Below are 19165 nucleotides of genomic sequence, written 5' to 3' on the forward strand. Positions count from 1 at the left end.
TTGGAAAAAAACTTTCAACCTATCTACTCTCTTTCTCCACTTTCACATATTTTTTCCTATTGGATTTTTTTCCCCTCTCTCCTCTGCTGTGTGCTTTTTTTATGTTTCCTTTTATGCCCCACCATTGTCAGTTAAGTCAAATGGTTTGCTTTGTTGGTATGACATTTCTGGTTTATGCGTTTCCATGATGCTTCTCTCCATCCACATTATGCTGCTCTGTCCGCTATCGTTTCCTGTTCATTCTGCGTTCGGTTTAGGCTTTTTTCCCAATAGGCCTGCCTCACTCTTGTTGAATCTCAGGCCTCTCTATTTACAATACTATCTTAACTGTGCATGCTTTATACAGTTTTCTTGTGCTTTCTTTAGCTCTTGCTTTCTCTTATCTATTAAGGCACACATTGTACTTAATGTGATATTGCATTTCAGATATGTATGACAGGGTGCGCGTATCTATATTTCATGCACACGCTTGCTTTGCATTGCAAATGAGGTTATGGGGGGAAAAATTACCTACCAAAGCATGTGTTTTTTATATTTGGGCATACGTGAAGCATTTGTGCGCCTGCTTTTGTTTTTTGCATTCATATATCACAGTTGGCACACATTATTGTATGCGCTCCAGTTTAAGATCTGTTTTCCTGTGACAGCGGGGGGCACATTTGTATGTGCGTTTGTGTGTTGTGGTGTGTCACGCTGTCTCACAGTGTTTCCCACTTGGTACTTGAAGAGCAGTAACACTGTCTCAATAACTCTCACGCTCTTTCAATTCTCTTGTCGCTATCACATAATTCCATGCCCAGGCAATAAGACGCCAAACACTCAAGCCACAGAAGTCATTCAATTGCAAATAGAAATGGAACTCTCTGTGGATTTACTCAAGGTGTTTGATGTGTTTTTAAAGCCTCAATGAACAGCTTGTTTTTATATTTTATTTTTTTTTAGATGTAGAGGTTTTGTAATGGGTACTGCCTTCAAAAGGAAAATTACAAAATACGATAAAGGAAATGATTACAATCAGTTTTTGGATCAAAACTAGTCAAACATACAAATGTTGCATGTTTGACTAGTTTTGATCACATTAATCACATTAAACATTCATAAAATGCAAATTAGTAAATGTTACACATGCTATATTAAAGCTCTTATTTATTGTTCACTGTCAAAAGGAGCCTTATCTAATCAGCGTATAACTCAGTATACAAGTATTATGTATAATACATAATACTTTTTGTTTTCACTGACATCATTCATACAGAGTTGCTTGGGCTTTCCATAAATGTCTTAGCAAGAGGTTAGCGTTAAAAATGCAATCATTAAAATCAACACCACTCACAAGTTGGTATATTGCTATAAATACTGAGTCTTGTAGGAATCCTAATTTTCCCAAGAATTATGCAATATTTCTATAATATCTGATTTATAAACCTGACACAACTCTAGGGGGAGTTGTTGAGTTGGTGTGTTATAGCAGTGTTTCCCAACATGTGCCGCGAGAAATAGTCAGGTGTGCCGTGGAAGATTATCTGGTTCCGCCTGATTAGTAATGGGCAGAAGAAATTACATGCTGTGAGACCACGCTGCGCGTAATAGCAATAGGTAAATATTTAAAAAGAAAACTAGTCAATCCGACCCAGATGAAGGCCCTAGCATGATTAGTGCTTAGAAGAAAGCAAAAAAAGGTATACTGGGGACAAACCGAGCCAATTCCGCTATACTTGGTGCTCGGGGAAAAATGATCAAAATGCTTTTCGTGACATTTTTGTTTGGTGATTTTTCTAATGTGAAATATGTGCCGTGGCTCCAAAAGGTTGGGAACCACTGTGTTACAGTATTTCAGCTGTATTTACCTACGTATTACTGCAGTAATTACCCAGTTGTATACTAAAACTAGTATTTATAATTTATCATGTAGAACATGAAGTCTTTGGGATCATATTGTACATGTTGTACATGATAAATTATCTGTTTGTTTACCATTGTTTAACATTAGACTTAATATTAATTGTTGACATCTGACAATGTAGCAGTTTTGCTAAGAAGAAGCTATGAAAAATATAAAATTACATAAGGTAAAAAATATCTGATGTATTTAGCAATGTATTCAAAACATTTAATTTACAATCATATCATTCTTTTCTCTTTGATTGCCTCTATTTATATATTTAAGGTAAAAAATCACTGTAATAAATTTGAGATTCATTTATTAGCATTCAGCATGTTCACTGAAGGTAAGGCCAAAGTCTTAGAGAGACTCTAAATACATGAAAGTATAACCGATATGCTTGTTGTCCATCATAAAACGCTGAGATGACATTTTCTGTCCAATTTTAAAATAGGAGTTTACCCATGTTAGCCCTGTTCAGCTGTTTTGTAGCACTCGCGGCATTTACATCTCCAAACTTCTTAAAGATTCTGTTCCCACTATTGACTTTGAAGGTCCTTAACTGTTACTTTCCCATCTGATTATGGCACCCAAGCATGACGGAGCGACTCGTGGCTTTGCGATACGGAGGCTGGGTTTCCATTATTCCCTAAGGCTTAATGAACCGATTTCCATTTGCTGCCACTGGAAGTTTTCATCAGAGTGGTTCAAGTGTTCATTTGCTAAATAGAGGTGCTCCTTATGTTAATTGCCCTGTTTATGGTTATATTGCAAAATAGCCTGTTTTTATGTAAGTGTTGCGGTCTGTTTACCTGTGCTTGTCAGTTTTGTAATGTGTGAGTGTGTGTATTATTGTGTGCGTTTGTGTGTGAGAATGCGTGTGCTTTGCATAATTGTAGCTGCGAATGTGGATCTGCTGTATGGCAATGTGCTGACTAGAGAGATTGAGATTTTTTCACTCACCCATTTATCTTTGCCTGGAGCTGCCATTCTCTCGCTTATTGAGTATTGATCACACACACACACACACACACACACACACACACACACACACACACACACACACACACACACACACACACACACACACACACACACAAACATTTAAAGCATACCCAATTGTACTATATAAACACAGAACCAGAGTATACGATCCGGAAAACCTGCTTAGGTCTTTGTATATCTCATTATGACATTTAGTTTTAGAATAAAAATCCCACTAATCACTATTAGATGCTTAAGTTTCAGTTTGTATTTGAAGATGGAGTCACTGAACTGGAAAAAATATTTCCACAGTTATTAACTTTATAGATTTGTTTCTGATTCAACCTGAAAGCAAAGCTCAAAGTGCTCTCTCCATAGCATTATGATGGGTTTTTAAACCAGCACCTTGCTTACATCTAGAAACTTTTGATACTGTTTGGTTATTGCATAGGGATTCTTTTCTTTTTTACAATTTCAAAAACGTCCACAGCAAAATTCCAGCTGCCCGTGAAGGGAGCTGACCTTGAAAGTGCTGGACCGCTGTGCCAGTTCACTGTAGCTGAGTTAAGTGGAGTAATGAGTTGGAAAGCACCACGATTCCAATGACTTTTCCTTCCTCTTTTTGTGCACATATCGCAATGGTACAAATTGCAGTCTTGTAGCACAATCATTAGCAGTCTATATTTTACCCATGAGAACTCTGTAAAGCAGAGCCACTGCAGAAAGGGTCCTATTAGACAAATATGTCCTCTAAAAGCACTGTTGCAGCTGACTGGGAATGCTTCAGACCAAGTAGTCTCCAAACCTTTGATTAGATGCATAAGTTTGACTCTGCTAAGTTACTCCTGCTCCTCTTGCTTGTGCTGCTTTTCTTACGATCACTCCCCTTCATGGTGTATTGTGACCCACAGTGCAGCCACGCCTATTTATGGAGTAATTATTCCTTCGGAGGTGATAACTCATTTTTTTCCGCCCTGTCTTCTCACTAATTATGCGCACATACTGTATACACCATTTACAGAATTAGTGCTAATGAGGCCACTGACTGTATAGCTAAGTGTTAAACAAGACATAAATAAAACTAATTACATCATTACTGGGATACTGTCTGGAGAGAGAGAGGGGGAGACTCTTTATGACTTCTATTCAATCCTTATCACAGAAGGCAAGAGAGAATGTGTTAAATACTAGGTTAATCAGAAAAATGTGCGCATATGAGTGTTCTGTAAATATAAATGTTACTATTCTGTTATTGATTGCACTGTTGGACTTTCAGACTGCTTGGAAGTTGAGAGGTAATATAGTTTCACCCACATTAGTGATGCGAATCCACAGGAGGTGATGTTTCTTGCAGCGTTGGGGAAACTTCTTTGCCAAACATCTAATTATTTTACACTGGAGTGAGTTGAATGACAACCAGTAAATCCTGGGAGGAAATATAGCTTAGCAAAGTAGAACATAAAGTACTTTGAACTTATTTGTTTAAAAAAAAAAGTGATGAATCGATAAATATTCATCACTTTTTACTCCCTGGAGTAAAGGAGACGGTCTATACGAAATAATAACTAAATGGAGAAAAAGTCACATGCTTCAGAAAAGGGAAGGAATGCCCATTTGCTCACTGGTTGACAGGCATGTGCCGTATCATATTTATATCATAATATAAATGTATGATACCATGATGACATAAATGATGTAGCAATGCCTTTTAATTACACTTCCCAGCAGGCAAAACAAGGAGACTAGTCTGACAAAACACAATAATATAAAAGCGTAAAACAGATTAACTTCACCAAAACACACCAAGTACAGCCAGGCTAATAAAAAGGAGACACTTGCAATAAAAAGGAAGAGAAAATGCTGCCTGGATGTTACTGATGGAGTTTCATGGTGGAAAAGGAGGGCTTTAAGTAACTAGTTTAAAAGCTTGAACCAAGATACAACGTCCCAGACAGCTTTATTATGTAATAATACCGTGCAGCTCCTGAAGACTTACAAGGCTAAGTCAATTTTAAGTGTCAAGCACTAGGGCTGAACGATATATCGCATTTGCGATAATATCGCGACATGATCAAGTGCAATTTTCTAACCGCAAAGGCTGCGATTATACTCTGGACATGTCCAAATTCATGGGCTGTATCCTCCTGAGGCCGCATTTGTAGACCGATTACGTCACAGCGACGCGCCGAAGGCTGTCCAAATTACTACCATATCCCAGAATTCATAGCGCGGCCCAGCCAAACTCCAGTTTCCAGCAATGGCGGCCGCTACTAAGTTTTAAAATTACTCATACTAATCTTTCTGGGTCACAAAATAAACTTTTAACATATTTTCAGGCGAGAAAGTAGTTGTGTAAACATCAAATATCTGCTCGGTTTATCAAGATATCCCATATTTGCAAAAGTGCTTCGACGTTTTCAGAGGCGTCTGCTACCCACCAGCTCGACAGCTAGCCGGGAGCTCGAGGGTTACTGATGCGGCCGAGAACGGCACAACTCCCGGCACATCATTTTCAGATCACCGCGGAGTTTCGCTGCTCGGGTTAAACGTAATATATAAGTCACTTAGACAACCTAAAAATGTTATTGTTGGGCTTTTTTCAGTGTTTTGTTTGTTCGTGAGTAAATCGGTTTGGCTGAGATTAAAGTTATTAGATTAGATAAAATAAAACTTTATTAATCCCCCGGGTGGGTTCCTCCTTGGTTTTCACACAGCTGACTAAACGTCAAACAGAAAACTTATTAAACAGAAGTATGAGACAGTCGAGAATTTACACCAGTGTCTGGTTATATTTTAGATAGCAAGAAGCAGACGGCCGAGTTTATTAAACTCCACCGAGACAGCGGTGACGCTAATCAGAACTAGACCGTCCAATTTCACGCCTTTAAACTTTAAAGGCGTGTTTGTGTGTGTGTTTATACAATTGCTATTATGTTTGCACTTTATGTGTAATGTTACTGACTGCAGAGATCAGTAAGATGTGTGTATTTTTTATTTATTAGTTTTATTTATTTAATATTATTTTTTAATTGAATGACTGTCTAGTAGTTCACAGATGTCGAAAAACTGAGTGTGGTAAAGCCACTGATTTTTTTTTATGTATATTTCTGCAATCTGCACATTGTACTGACTTTCATTTTAATGTTTACACCAGGGTTCCTTGCCAGCACTTTATGCTCAGATGTTTGTAAGCTAAAAATAAACTATTGTGTATGTTCAAATATACTGTTGTGATTGAAGAAGTTAAATAAAAATGTCAGTCATCAATTCATGCATCACCTCATGTCATCATAACAGAGGTCTGTCTTCCAGGAAAGAACAGTTTAAAATTAATGTAATATAGTATTGGCCATACTATATGATGTATTGCTTGTCTTTGTTTAATAATACAGAAGACAAAGACCTTAAAAAATAATCACATATCGCATCGCAATCTTGGGGCAAAAAATCGCAATTAGATCATTTTCCATAATCGTTCAGCCCTATCAAGCACTTATGTTATTCTTTTGTTCTTACATTTGATTTATGCTATTTATGTAATGCTGCTGCTGTAAATAAAGTCACACTTCATCTGGGTTGCCAGACCATAAGTCTGGAAAAGAAAGATGCAAAATGTGCTTAGTTTGGTTTGCACTAACAGATGCTGCTGTCTGCAAGGTCCAGTCACAAACTAGAATGTAATATAATGTTTTTTTTTTCTATATCATCATAAATGCAGTGCATATCACAAAATGTCTTGAAATATTGCATTATTTCTTACAACTTTGAGGATATATTGCTGACCTGGTCACAGCTGACTGCTAAATTACGCTGGAATAAAATATTAAACACTTACCATATGTGGAGCACAGATTTTAATGAATGGCTGTGCATTGAATGCATTGTCTGGGTGGGTCTTCTCTGAGGTTGGTATCAAAGACAAAAACGTTGTGGCACTTATAAGAGGAGTGTCCGACGTGGGTAATTTGGTCAGTGTTCTTTTGTTCAGATTTCCAGTTGAACCTCTTAAAATGTGGATGTTGAGGCGTTGATGTTGATAGTGATAAATGCCAGTCATCTAGTGTCGCACATGAGGTTGTGGATATTTATGAATCCCAAAAGCTTATATGTTAATAATGCCGTTGATCCCCTGACTTTTCCTACGGTGAAATTTCCTGAGTATAAGTGGATGAGATACCATAAAATTTGCAACACTTATTCAAGCTTGCAGCTGTCTGTCTGCTTTTTAATCTTGACATTTTACCTAAAACCGCTGTTGTGCCTACAGCCTCACAAAGCTCATCAGACCTTGTCAAGAACTGTCTACTCAGCCATACATTTTACCTGGATTTGTACAATATGCTATACCTTCTGAAAGTGTTCCCATGCAGTAGATATAAAACATGTTGAACACGCTCATATGACTTCTCATTGCGCCAGCGTGCATTAAAGTTTTACATGGTGCTATTATCTGCAGGCGAAACACTGGGAGGTAATGAGGAAAACGGCACTGAATGATAGCACATTAATATTTAATCAGGATGGCGAACTTGACAAACTCACAAATATCACTATGAAAATATTTTATTTGATAATTCAAAGGAGTTTTTGATGGGTACAGAGTTGTGACTGAAGTATAATAACATGGGAAATTAAGACTGAAATGAGAGCAGAAGCGTGTTTGAAAAGATTTGCGTGTGTGACAGAGGCTCTTTATTTTTACTCTGTTCCCTCTTAAGAAGCATCACAGTAAGGTGATGGTGCTGGTGGGGGAAAGAGCCTGCAACACCAGTGGAATAGCTGAAGGGAGAGGTCTGGCTCCCCCGTCCCTCCCAGCTGTGCACACACCTACCTTATTCCATTATACTTTACATACGTTTTATACGTTCTTCTCTTTGAAGGAGGACAAAATCCCTTTTGAAGATATTTTAAAATAATGAAAAAAGCAATCGCATACATAAGAGGAAAAAGAAGAAAGAGCAGAGGTCTTACTTGCTTACTTTGAAGATAACTGGGATCGTAAAGAATACTTATTAGAAAGACTAAGGATTTCAGAGATTCTTTAATAATGAGCGGTGAGGGATGGAAGTTTGTTTGTTTTTTTTATTAATTTTTTTTAAATTCAAGGGGAAATATTTTTTCAGAGGGGTAGCGGCGTAATCCTGATGGGGGGTAAAAGCACAGAGAGAGTGAGCGAGTTAATGCAAACAGTATTTCATCATGTTCTTCAAACATCAGCCTGTCCATCACAGTTTCAGCAGACTTTCTTTCTCACTCTGTGTTCTTTCTTTTTTTGTGTCATTCTCCTTTCTGTGAAAAACGGTGTCCAAGACGGTGCCAGCATTTAGAAAAAGAAAAAAACAACTCCCCCACCCATTCTACCCTTACTTTCCTTCTCTCATCCCTTGACTGCCTCCTCTGACTTCATATCTTTCCTTGCTCCACTTTTAATATTCTCCCCTTTCTACCTCTGTTCCTTTCCTATCCTGCTTTTGAACAGTGAATCCGCCACCATGTCTGCTGCTGAGGCCACATCTAAAGGCACACAGGGATAGCGAGAAGAGGAAGAGACGCAGAGAGACAGACATACACCTCTGTTTTCAAGCTCACACATTTCCAGCAGCCATAATTACCTTATGCAAATAAGATCATGAAGTAAACCATATCATCCTGCTGGGCGACAACATATAAGGTGCCAAAAACCAAATTCAGGGGCTTATTTAATTAGAACAGAGGCGATGAGAGAGATGCAACATTCACCTGCCTGTAAGTTTATATGCAGGGGTGCACATAAGTGGTCCGCAGGTGCGCATTCAATGTCAAAATAAAAGACGCGCACCAGATAAAAAGTTGCAAGGCGCGTTGGCGTACATATAAAAGGCACTGTTTTTGTCCGTTAGAGTGGGATGTTCACGGCATATTCTGCTCCACATCTCTGTGCGTTCATCATTTGTTTGAAGCCAGCTCACCTTCTGCAACCACTTTTCCGAGAATACGCGCTTCTTTTGTGGATCGGACTCCTTCTGATAGTTCTTTGGAGGTGGAGGAACACCAAAGTAATTGCTTAAAGGAGCTTCTTCGACATCTTTAAGAGTTCTAAACAAATGTCTGTCCTCCTCCAGAAAATCTTATGTACGCAATCGCACGTTGCAACTTCTTATCTGGTGCGTGTCTTTTATTTTGACAGCGAATGCGCACCTGCGGACCACTTATGTGCACCCCTGTTTATGTGACAGTTTTAATCATAAATGTGTAGCCACAATCTAACTTCCTATTGGCCTGAATCAAGGTGACAGCTACGGTTCCTGATACGTTTACCTGTAATCTGCCGATGTGGAATAGAAATAGGTGTATATTTGAAATTGCGTGATTATACTGGGCTGTACCAAGCAAATTGATATAAGTCTGGACCAAGATGGTCTGTCCCCACCTTTTTTCTAAATTATTGCCATTTTTGAAAATAGCCTCATTAGTTTTTCACAGCAAAGCCGCAGAAACCTGTGAAGTTTTACATGCCACGCAGTGCAGCAGTGTTTGAAGCTCAGTGTGTGACACTGTTTAATGATGAGCTTTAAGAACAGTGTGCATTTGGTCCAACATGGCTCTAAAACCGTATAGTGCACCCTAGAATTTTATTTCAAATCAAATTATGGGGAGGAAAGAGAGACTCAGTTTGTCTTTGCTGGATTTTATGTTAAGTTGCGCTATATACAGAGCATGACTTCTGAAGAAGTTCAGAAATTCAAAGTAATTTGCACAACAATCTGTGGTAATTGGACATTCGAGTGAATTTCATTTTTATTTTAAGCATAAAATACAGCCACGTTAAAAACAGAGTTTTAAATCACTCTGTGCAGTCCTGTGAAAAAGAAGTACATCATTGTTGCTTCCATAGGAATTAAGATAAATAGCAGCCAGGTGTACAATACCACAATATACCCAGGTGTGGACGTACAAGCAAAGGCACAATTGGAAAAAGACCGAACAAGAATGGCTTGTTTGGTCAAAGTTTCAATGGCCTAGTCAGCATCCACATGTGGCGCTCTTCCACATTGTTTCCTTTATCCCGTCTACCTCCCTTACCCCCAACCGGTTGTGGCAGATGGCTGCCTCCTTATTGTAGGGTCTTTACCTTCAAATATAAAGCGCCTCGAAGTGACTGCTGTTGTGATTTGGTGCTATATAAATAAAACTGAATTGAATTCCCGAGGCTGCTTCTACTGAAGGTGTGTTCCTGTTAAAAAGGAGTTTTCCCATTATCCTCAAGTGCTTACTCATGGCAGGCCATCTGATTGTTGGGGTTTTCTCTCAGTTATTGTAGGGTCTTTAGCTCACGGGGCCTTGAGGTGACTCTTGTGATGTGGCGATATGATACGATGAAAAGAAGAAGGGAAAAATAACGGAAAGGGGAAAATGAAAAGAAAATGAATTCCTGTGGCAGGACCATAAGAGAGCGGTGCAAAAACATCAATGAACTGAAGCAATGTTGTAAATACAAGTGGGCCAAAATTCTTCCACAACAATAAAGTCATACAGGAAACAATTACATCATGCTGTTGCTGCTAAAGGTGGTTCCACAAGCTGTTGAAACTATAAATTTCTGTAATGTAATATTAGAAATTGAAAAACTACAAACCATCTCCATTATACAGCAAAAACCATAAATTAAAGCCAAGCAGCCAAACTGCTAAGAGACCCACAGTGCCTGTACTTTTTCGTATACCGCTACTCCTCCTTCTACTGTTGAAGTCTAAAGCAGACCCTGGAACCATGAGGGTAAAAATGTGAAATTTATTTTCCTTCTCACAGGCTGATCCAAAGGAGCTGATTCGATTGGTCACACAGCACGTGTCCTCGTATTCAGATTGGCCCGAGGAGCTGCAAAAGCTGATCAGCCAGCTGCATATGTACAACGAGCGTCTGACAGACTTTACCCAGGCACAGGTGTTGCAGGGGCTCGGCCGTGGTGTGGACGTTCAGCGGTTCAGCTCTGACGCTGATTACAAGAAGGAGACCATACTTGGTCTCACAGAGTAAGTGTGGCTTAAATGTTGGTACTTTTGGATTTGCACTGTAATTGGAAAGGTGCACTTTTTTTTTTCCCTTTTCTTTGTTTCTACTCTGAAAGATTGTTCATACCACACACTTGGACATGAGTGGGAGATAATGTCAATTTCTGCTTTAATTAAATGAAATCTAAAGACTTTCTTTCTGTTTTTGTACCTGTGTGTTTAGGACACTGGATGATGGTGTGTACAGAATCGCTTTGTCTCTGGCTAAGCGCTACAGTGTTCCTCTGTGGGAGGTCTACATGACCCACCTCGAGTTCCTCTTTACAGATAGCGGGTATACACACACACACAAACGCGCACGCGCTCTGTTTAATTACATTTGTGCACACACATCTGTCTGTCTCTTTGTTTTCATCTTCAGATTTTAAACTCTGAAAAGTGTAGCGACGCTCCCTTTCAGTTATAACAAAACTTACCTACATAAAAAGCCAAAACACCGCAGGCTATATCAAACATGTTGGGAATATGTGTGTTTGTGTTTTGTGAGTGAGAGGATGTGAACCATCATTTATTTGCTCTCTGACTTCATAGCTGGGTGACTGACTAGCTCTGCACCTTTGCTTGTTTATACAGAATGCCAAAGCTGAGGTTGTGTATGTGTGTGTTGGTACGTGTGCACACATGTGGCTCCGTGATAAATATCCACCTGTCACATTCCGATATAAGGAAATGGTTTATGGATTCCACTTAACAATAAATTACAGCCTATACTTTTCTCAAACCTGATCACAGCTATTCTGTGTGTGTGTTTCCTTCAAAACCTCAAGATCATGACAAATGTGTGAGGAATATTCTGCATCTGCAAAAGGCTTATTGATTTAACAAAAGGATGCAGGGAATGTTATAAATAGAGAAGAAATTTAAAGGGAAGAATAAATAGTCAAAACGTGTGCAAAAAGAATTTAGACTTTTATTGATCGTTGTAGGCAAATAAATTGTTTATGTTTTACAAATCCCACATGTTTAGGAGAAGCAGTCAGCTACAGTGCAGTGCCCAACAACTGAGTCCTTTGCTGAGGCCTGTATTTAAGTAGCATGGTTCACTTTACTTTAACAGTTGACCTCATTGCCAGTTTGCATATCAACACTTTAAACAGTATTTTAAATAGTACAGTACCGTGCAGAAGACTTGAATCACACCTCATTTCTTTGTGTTTTGCTTCTAAGTTGCCTTTTATGTGTTTTTTTTTAAAGTGGTCTTGAGCAATTCTCCAGGTTTTCTGAAGGTCTTTCAAAGATTTTCTTTAAACATTTATGTATCTTAGCCTGGTGTCCTTAAAAAGAATTTGCGGAAACTGAACAAGTATAAGACAAAAAGAGGAGGTAGCAGGCTTAAAAACATTATCATAATACGATAACAGTAGCTGATCTTTGATTCCATGACCTGATCGGCACTGTATATTATCTGGGACGGAAAGGGTAAGGTTGTCAACAAACTTTTTTCCTAAGAAAAAAAAAAACAACAACAGCTACAAATAGGTTGGGGTTTGAAGCCTGTCACCTTTTAAAGTTTCCCTCAGAAACAATCATGAAATGGAATCTGTTTCTCCATTAGAGATACCAAACATTACTGTCTTTCAGAAGAGCTGGCAATTTTCCTTTCCCATGTGATGGCGGGGTAAATTGTTAAAATCACATTTTTTCGCTGACATAGATCAACGCTCTAAAGTCAATGTAGATCTCAATATGGTTACAGAAGAACAAAGTTAAAAGTCCATAAGTATATTTCAGATGAAGAGAACTCTAAGGACTCATTATTAGTTTAAAGCACATCCACAGAATCAGTGTGTGCTTAGGGGGTGAGAGTGGGAGGCAAATAGATGGCGGGAGAAGAGATGGATGATAGAGAATGAGTGTCCCTGAGACAGTCCTATTAACACAAAATGTATGCTTCAGAAGAATCAATGTGCTGCTAAACACTGCCGTCGTCAGCTGTTCTCTGCCTCCGTGTATAAAGCTTTGTAGATGTTTACAAGTTCTCTTTATGGACCTGCTTTTTAATGACATCCTAATGACAGCTATAAATCTATCGAAGAGACTTGTCCAAACACAGAAATGGGTTCACATATTGGTCAGTGGAACCATCTGTTTACAGTTTTGGCTTTAAATCTCATGTCTAGCTCCACCTTTACATATTTGTTTCACATAATGGTAACTTCTTCAAATATTGATGATTTTGTCTGTTGAAAAAAAGACTCATCTTGAGCCACGCCAACTGAATTTGTGAAGCACTTTAAAAACTGCAACCGCTGACCAAAGTGCTAAACATAGGAATAAAAATCACTACAACTAAAATACAAAAAAATATAAAATAAAAGCATCAATAAAACACAGAGCACAATTAAATATGAGTGAATCAATAAAATCAACATTTCAAAGTAGTTTGAAAGATGAGCAGAAGAGGTGGCTCTGAGGAGCGGATTTAAAAATCATCAAGTCCTATGAACTCCCATCAATGATACCACTTATATGTACTTCACTGTTTCAGATCTTCATATTGAGATTCAGTTTTTGAATTTCAGGTAGATTAATAAAACTGATCCAAACAAAACCTCATTTGACCCTCAAAACGACACAGCTCCAAGTTCCTCGTGTCAGTTCCTACCTGCTGCCAGCGGCTGCTTGTGATGTATTTTCTGCACATCACTGTGTTCCCATCATGAGAAATAAATAGTCTTTTGTGGCACGTTCCCTTCAGACTAATCCCCAGCCAAGATGTGTTTTGCTTTGAGCCTAATGAGGAATCCTCTGAGACAGAGAGAACACCTTTAAAGTTTGTACCAGCTCTCTTCAGGTGCACATCTGGTGACCTCATATGGCAAATTAAAGTTCACATCATATCAGATAATGGCTGTGTTCTAATGCCCTAACAGTACAGCTCCAAAGGTGCCAAATGTATATCACTATATAGTCTTTAACACTGAGTTGATTAGAACTGCTCCGTCCCAGCTGATAAAAATCCGAATCAACAAAAAGAACTTCAAGGATAATTTTTCTTATTAACTTATTAACTCCTACAATGTTAGAACCCAAACAGAGATGATGATCTCAGATAATATTTGTGTTTCTAAAATCAACTTCACCAGGACTTCTGCTTTGCTCTGTCCAACCTGGCCACTTGACACTTCAGACAGTTCAGGAATCTTGCAGGATGCAAATTATATTTATACTACATCTTGAAAAGAATATTAAGAAAACACAGTCTTCCTTTCCTGTCAGTTCAGCTGCACTTTAACTGCTATTTCTGAATAGATTTGTTTCTGGCATTATGCATATTGTGTATTTCAATACTTTTGTGCCAGATATGACTAATTAGCAAGTGACTGACTTGACTTTGAATTTTTTGAATTTTCAGTATAAATTAAATTGAAAAATAAAAATATCCTGCAATATATATTATGTTATATATTCCTCTCATAATATTGCATGCCCATAGATTGCATTTTTAAAAAATATTCTCAGCTAATGATGACAATTAAAAAAAAACAACCCACATTCCTAGCATTCAGGGGTAATGTGAATCTTGCTTTAGCTATACACAGGTTAGCTGCAGTACTGCCTGTATTGAGTTGAACGTGTTTGCTCTGTAGAGACTGTTGATGTACTCTGCACTGAGATTCTTTAAGGATTGAGCCTGGACTTCGACCATGACCTCGGGCATTATTCTAGGCATGCTTTTTGCTGTCATGGGGGACAACCAGAGAGCAGAATATGGACAGTGAGGTGCAACAGCATAACCTTTGGTTCCTCTGATGTTTTCACTTGTACAATAAAAGTATACCTGACCGTTAAAACAATGGATATTTTGGTGTCTTAGGAAGGTCATTTTGACATGCTGGCATTTATCCCTCTATGACATGTGCAAACTTGTGCCACAATCTCCCAAACAAACCAGACGTCCATCCCCAACTCAGCTGTTCCTGGGCTGTTTTTGAAGGTTAGATTCTGAATGTTATGAAGACATGTTTTTAAGCTATTCTAGAGGCAGGATTTGAATTTGATGAGTTATTTTGATTACAAAACATCTGTAAAAATAAAAGCTCTCAGATTTAACGTTATTTCTAATTTAAATGAGAATTGGAACCAGTTCAATGAGGAAAAAAATACGTGTATTTGTTAATGTGAGTTCAATTACAGCACACGCTCTCTGTATGTAATTACTTCTTCATAATAATAGTGAGAATTTGGTAGTGACATATTTTTGATGTGTTTCAAAATGTGTATCAGGGAGAAATATTTTGGAGTTTTTTCACTTTACATGACTCCAAAGTGCAAAAACACTTTCACAGCCCTGTGCTGGACAGTCATTTGTAACCTGGTTAATAAAGCAGAAACCCCCCCCACAATTATAACAGCACTGACATTTTAAATGATCATTACTACTCTTCCAAAGCTCACCTACACTTTTGTTCTTCTTGCCACTTTAATTAAATATGACTCACAATTTTATTATACACTTAGGTCTATCAAATGTGGTTAAAGTGCAGAATTTCAGCTTTAATTCAAAGGCTTTTACAACATTTACATTAATTGTTTAGGAATTACAGGCATTTTTATGCAAAGTTCCCCATTTTCAGAGGCTTTTTTTTTTTTTTGTCCAAAGGCTAAAAATTATTAGAAATTGCAATGTGAGACATGTTAACTTTTTATTTTATGTCAAATGAAGCAGACATAATATTAGAAGTGGATTCAAGGTGTTGAATTTGTATTTTTTTCTTCATTGTAATTTTAAATATGAGACCCCAAAAAGATGTCAGTCCAAATGAGGGAAGCCATCATTCGGATGAACTTAAATCAGCAGCTCAGCAATGCCAAATGATGGTGGTGGATGATGACACAAAACTTCCACTTAAATTTCAGCTAAAATACATGCAGACAGAATTAGTTTCTGGTGGGAAAAAAACCCATCTTCACAACATCTAATCAAGTCAAGAACCCCTGAGGAGGTACGACTATCATTGTCATGAATGGGATTACAAAAAGGTAAAAACCAGTGGGTCCACTCAAAATCAGGAGGGCCAGATTAGACCTTGCCAGAAAACATCTAAAACTGCACGCACAATTCTGGGAGAAAGAATCTCACTGGAGAGATGAAACCAAGATGAACTTGTACGAGAAAGAGCGAAACAGCTCAGGATGTGAAGTATATCACATCATCTGTCAAACATGGTGGAGGTAATGTTATAGAATGGCAATATGCGGCTGTCAGTGGAACTAGGTCACCAGTTTTACACCAGTAAAGAAATGGGATATTCTTCTATTTTTTGGGTTGGCTGTGGTTCAGAAGGTAGAGCAGGTGGTTTTATTCTTGGCTGCTCCAGTTTGCATGCCAAAGTACTGTTGGGCAACTAAACCCCAAGTTGTTTCCGACGTGTTCATTGGAGTGTGAATGTTAGGTAGAAAACACGCATAGAAAAAAAATGCTTTTATGAATGTGTGCAAATAGGTGAATGAGGCCTGTAGCAGAAAATACTTTGAGTGCTCAAGCAGAGTAGGAAGCGCCATAATTGAACTAGTTCATTTACTATTTACCATTTTAATGGTCAAGTTAATCTCAACCCAACAGAGTATATTTATTGAATTATGTTATTAAAATAAAATACAAAATTCATAAAGAGTCACAAACAAGCAGTAACTGAAGGTGGCTGCAGTAAAAGAAAGTAAAAGGAGGAAACAGCATTTGGTATCCATGGATTCAAAACTTCAGGCGATCATCGACTAAGTATAAAGAATAACCTTTTGTTTTAAATTCTGTTGTGCTTATCTATTAATTTTGAGCCTCTGAAATGGGGAAGGGTCTACAAATGTCTGTAATTTTTGAAACCCCCCTGAATCAAAGCTGAAAGTCTGCGCTTCAATCATAATATTGACTGATTTTAAAATCCACTGTGGTGGTGTACAAAGCTGACTTCATCCAGCAATTTATGGACCTAACTGTTATTCTCCCCTGGACAAATTGGCTCTTTACTTCAGCAGAGTTTTATAACAAACAAGAGAAGACTGCAATGTGACGCTCCGGATATCACAGAGAAATAACCACAACCAAGATAAAGTAGCAAACTGTGTTGTGTGAGCAGCGAAATGCCACCAAGCAAACGGCAGTAGGTAAGCCACTACGCAGCAAACTTTTAATAAAGCTATCAGGCTCTATATATGTTGACCGAAAACACGCTGCCAGCTGTGGATACTGAGAAGAAGATATGCTCCTAATGTGAGCAAAGATGCAGTGAACACCTTTTGTCAATTGAAAGAATAGAGGGGCAGGGAGGAGATAACAAAGCAGAGCTTGGCATGAAAACTGAGCACTCTCTGCCAGCTTCTGTGCCTTTGTGTAGTTGCTTATAATGCCCCTCAAAAAAAAGTCCTGGCTGGATAAGTCGCAATTTCTCTTGCAATTCTTCTTGCATCGCAGTGTTTTTAGGCACTTTGGAGCTAGCGTGATTAACTAGTGAAACATCAGACTTTGATTGGGGTGACGGGCCGCCTGCGTACGCTTAAGAGGGAGACGAGAGGAAGAGCGAGCGAGGGTGTCTTCACTCTAAGTTAGTCGTTCTGTTGACTCCAGCCTTATTAGAGCCCCTGTTGTGAGGATGATTAGTGTTATTTACATTATCGAGCTTATTGTCAGCTGCCGTGCCGCAGCCAGGCTCTATATTTTTTTCATTAGCGAAAGCCTGACAGAGAGCCCAGAGGAAGCATTGTTCCCTTTGATGTTGTCCCGTTCTGACAGATAAACAGACTTCCACTCACACAAACGCACTCCCATGAAGCCACAGATTGCTCGGAGCCCCTCGGTGACTTCAAGCAACTAGCTTTACTTCGCCTTTGCCTTTTCGTTCTTTGTATCGCTCCCTGCTTAACTTTTGTTTGTGGTTCTCCAAGTTTTTTTTTTTTGTCATCCTCTTTCCAGTGTTTTTGCTTGTGTTCTTTTCACTTTTTCTTTTGCTCTTTAGACCACCTGCTGATCTTGACTGAGATTTGTAGCAAAACACGCTTAGCAAGGATGTGCACACGTCTTGTGCAACCTGTATGCTTTGTGATAAGCCTGCAGATTGCTCTTGTGTTTTTGCACCACTGTTTTTAGCGCTACTGTTTTCAGAAATGACTTTGGAGCCAAATAGTCTCCATTGCTGGTAGTCTTCTCTTTGATTTTCTGTTGATGAAATGTGTGGGTTTTTCTTTTTTTGGTTAGCTGTGTTTTTTTCTCATCTCTTTCAGGCATAGTGGCTATTGCTGTCTATATGAAAGGCTCAGATCTTTTCCTTTCTGATGCCTGAAACTTCAAGTGTTCACACACTGCGTACCAATAGATATTTTTTTGTGAAGCCATTACAAACAGCAGGTTTTTACAACCACATATGTAAAAGCTTTAAACTGATAGTAGGCCAGGCTATTGTTGTGTGTTTACTACAAATCCAGCTATATAAAATTATATTTTCATTTCATTTTCTGCACATTTTTCCCTGTTTTTCTTATTCCATTCCCGTTTTCTCTTCCACAGCCTCTCCACCAAGGATATTGAAACCCGGAGCGAATCCCTCAGCTTGTTTGAGACTTTAAAGTGTAACCCTCAGGCCTTTTACAGCCACATGATGAAATATGTTCTTCCCACTGTGGAAGGAACCGACCTCAACCGCCTGCTCTACTACTACACCTTACTAGATGCTGCGGGCTGTGAGCCTTACGTCACCACCACCATTAAGCCAGACTCTCATGTTAAACTGCTCAAGAAGCTTCGAGCTGTTGCCAACGGTGAGGTGTACACTGTTTTTTATGGTGATTATATAGTATATGTAGTTCATAACTGGCATTTTGATTGTTGTTCTGACAAATCCCCCAGCTAAAACGTTTTGTTACTGACATAACCACGGTTCTCTGAAAACCAAGTGGGGAATCTTATAAAGGGGAAGTGACTTCTTGCATGACCAATCACAGGAGCTCCACTAACACCATGTTGGTCTAAGATAGACCAGTCACTGTAAGGACACAGGGACCCCTGACCCACTTTAAAATACATTTTAATCTATAACAGTTAGTCAGATTTATTTAGTACTAAGCATGCCATTACTGTTTTACAACCCTGTGCCAGGAAAATGATAGATATGAAGTCCAAGCAATAAATCAGATTAATTCAAGTGGAATTTATTATTATAAAACAAATAAAACGACAATGAAGCCTGCAGTATCAGCAATATTGGCAATGAAAAGATGTAGTTATGGTTTTAAAAAAATTCTTGGCTTTTATGTT

At 38.5% G+C, this 19165-nt stretch overlaps 1 protein-coding gene across 2 annotated transcripts in view; it reads left to right on the forward strand.

Annotated features, from left to right (window-relative positions):
* The window catches only part of nbas (NBAS subunit of NRZ tethering complex), a 181506-nt gene that overhangs the window by 90010 nt on the left and 72331 nt on the right, over positions 1-19165 (forward strand). For both annotated transcript variants that reach the window (XR_014907717.1, XM_085383241.1), the window contains exons 42-44: positions 10655-10878; positions 11081-11191; positions 18419-18669. Coding sequence is in view for 1 of the 2 variants with exons in the window: in XM_085383241.1 (XP_085239367.1) it covers positions 10655-10878; positions 11081-11191; positions 18419-18669 (586 nt within the window). In the remaining variant the exon portion in view is untranslated. The remainder of the gene's footprint in view (positions 1-10654; positions 10879-11080; positions 11192-18418; positions 18670-19165) is intronic.

This window comes from Rhamphochromis longiceps, linkage group LG15 (assembly GCF_057381845.1).
Source record: "Rhamphochromis longiceps isolate RC_006_pf linkage group LG15, R_longiceps_female_GT1.1, whole genome shotgun sequence".
Taxonomy (NCBI): domain Eukaryota; kingdom Metazoa; phylum Chordata; class Actinopteri; order Cichliformes; family Cichlidae; genus Rhamphochromis; species Rhamphochromis longiceps.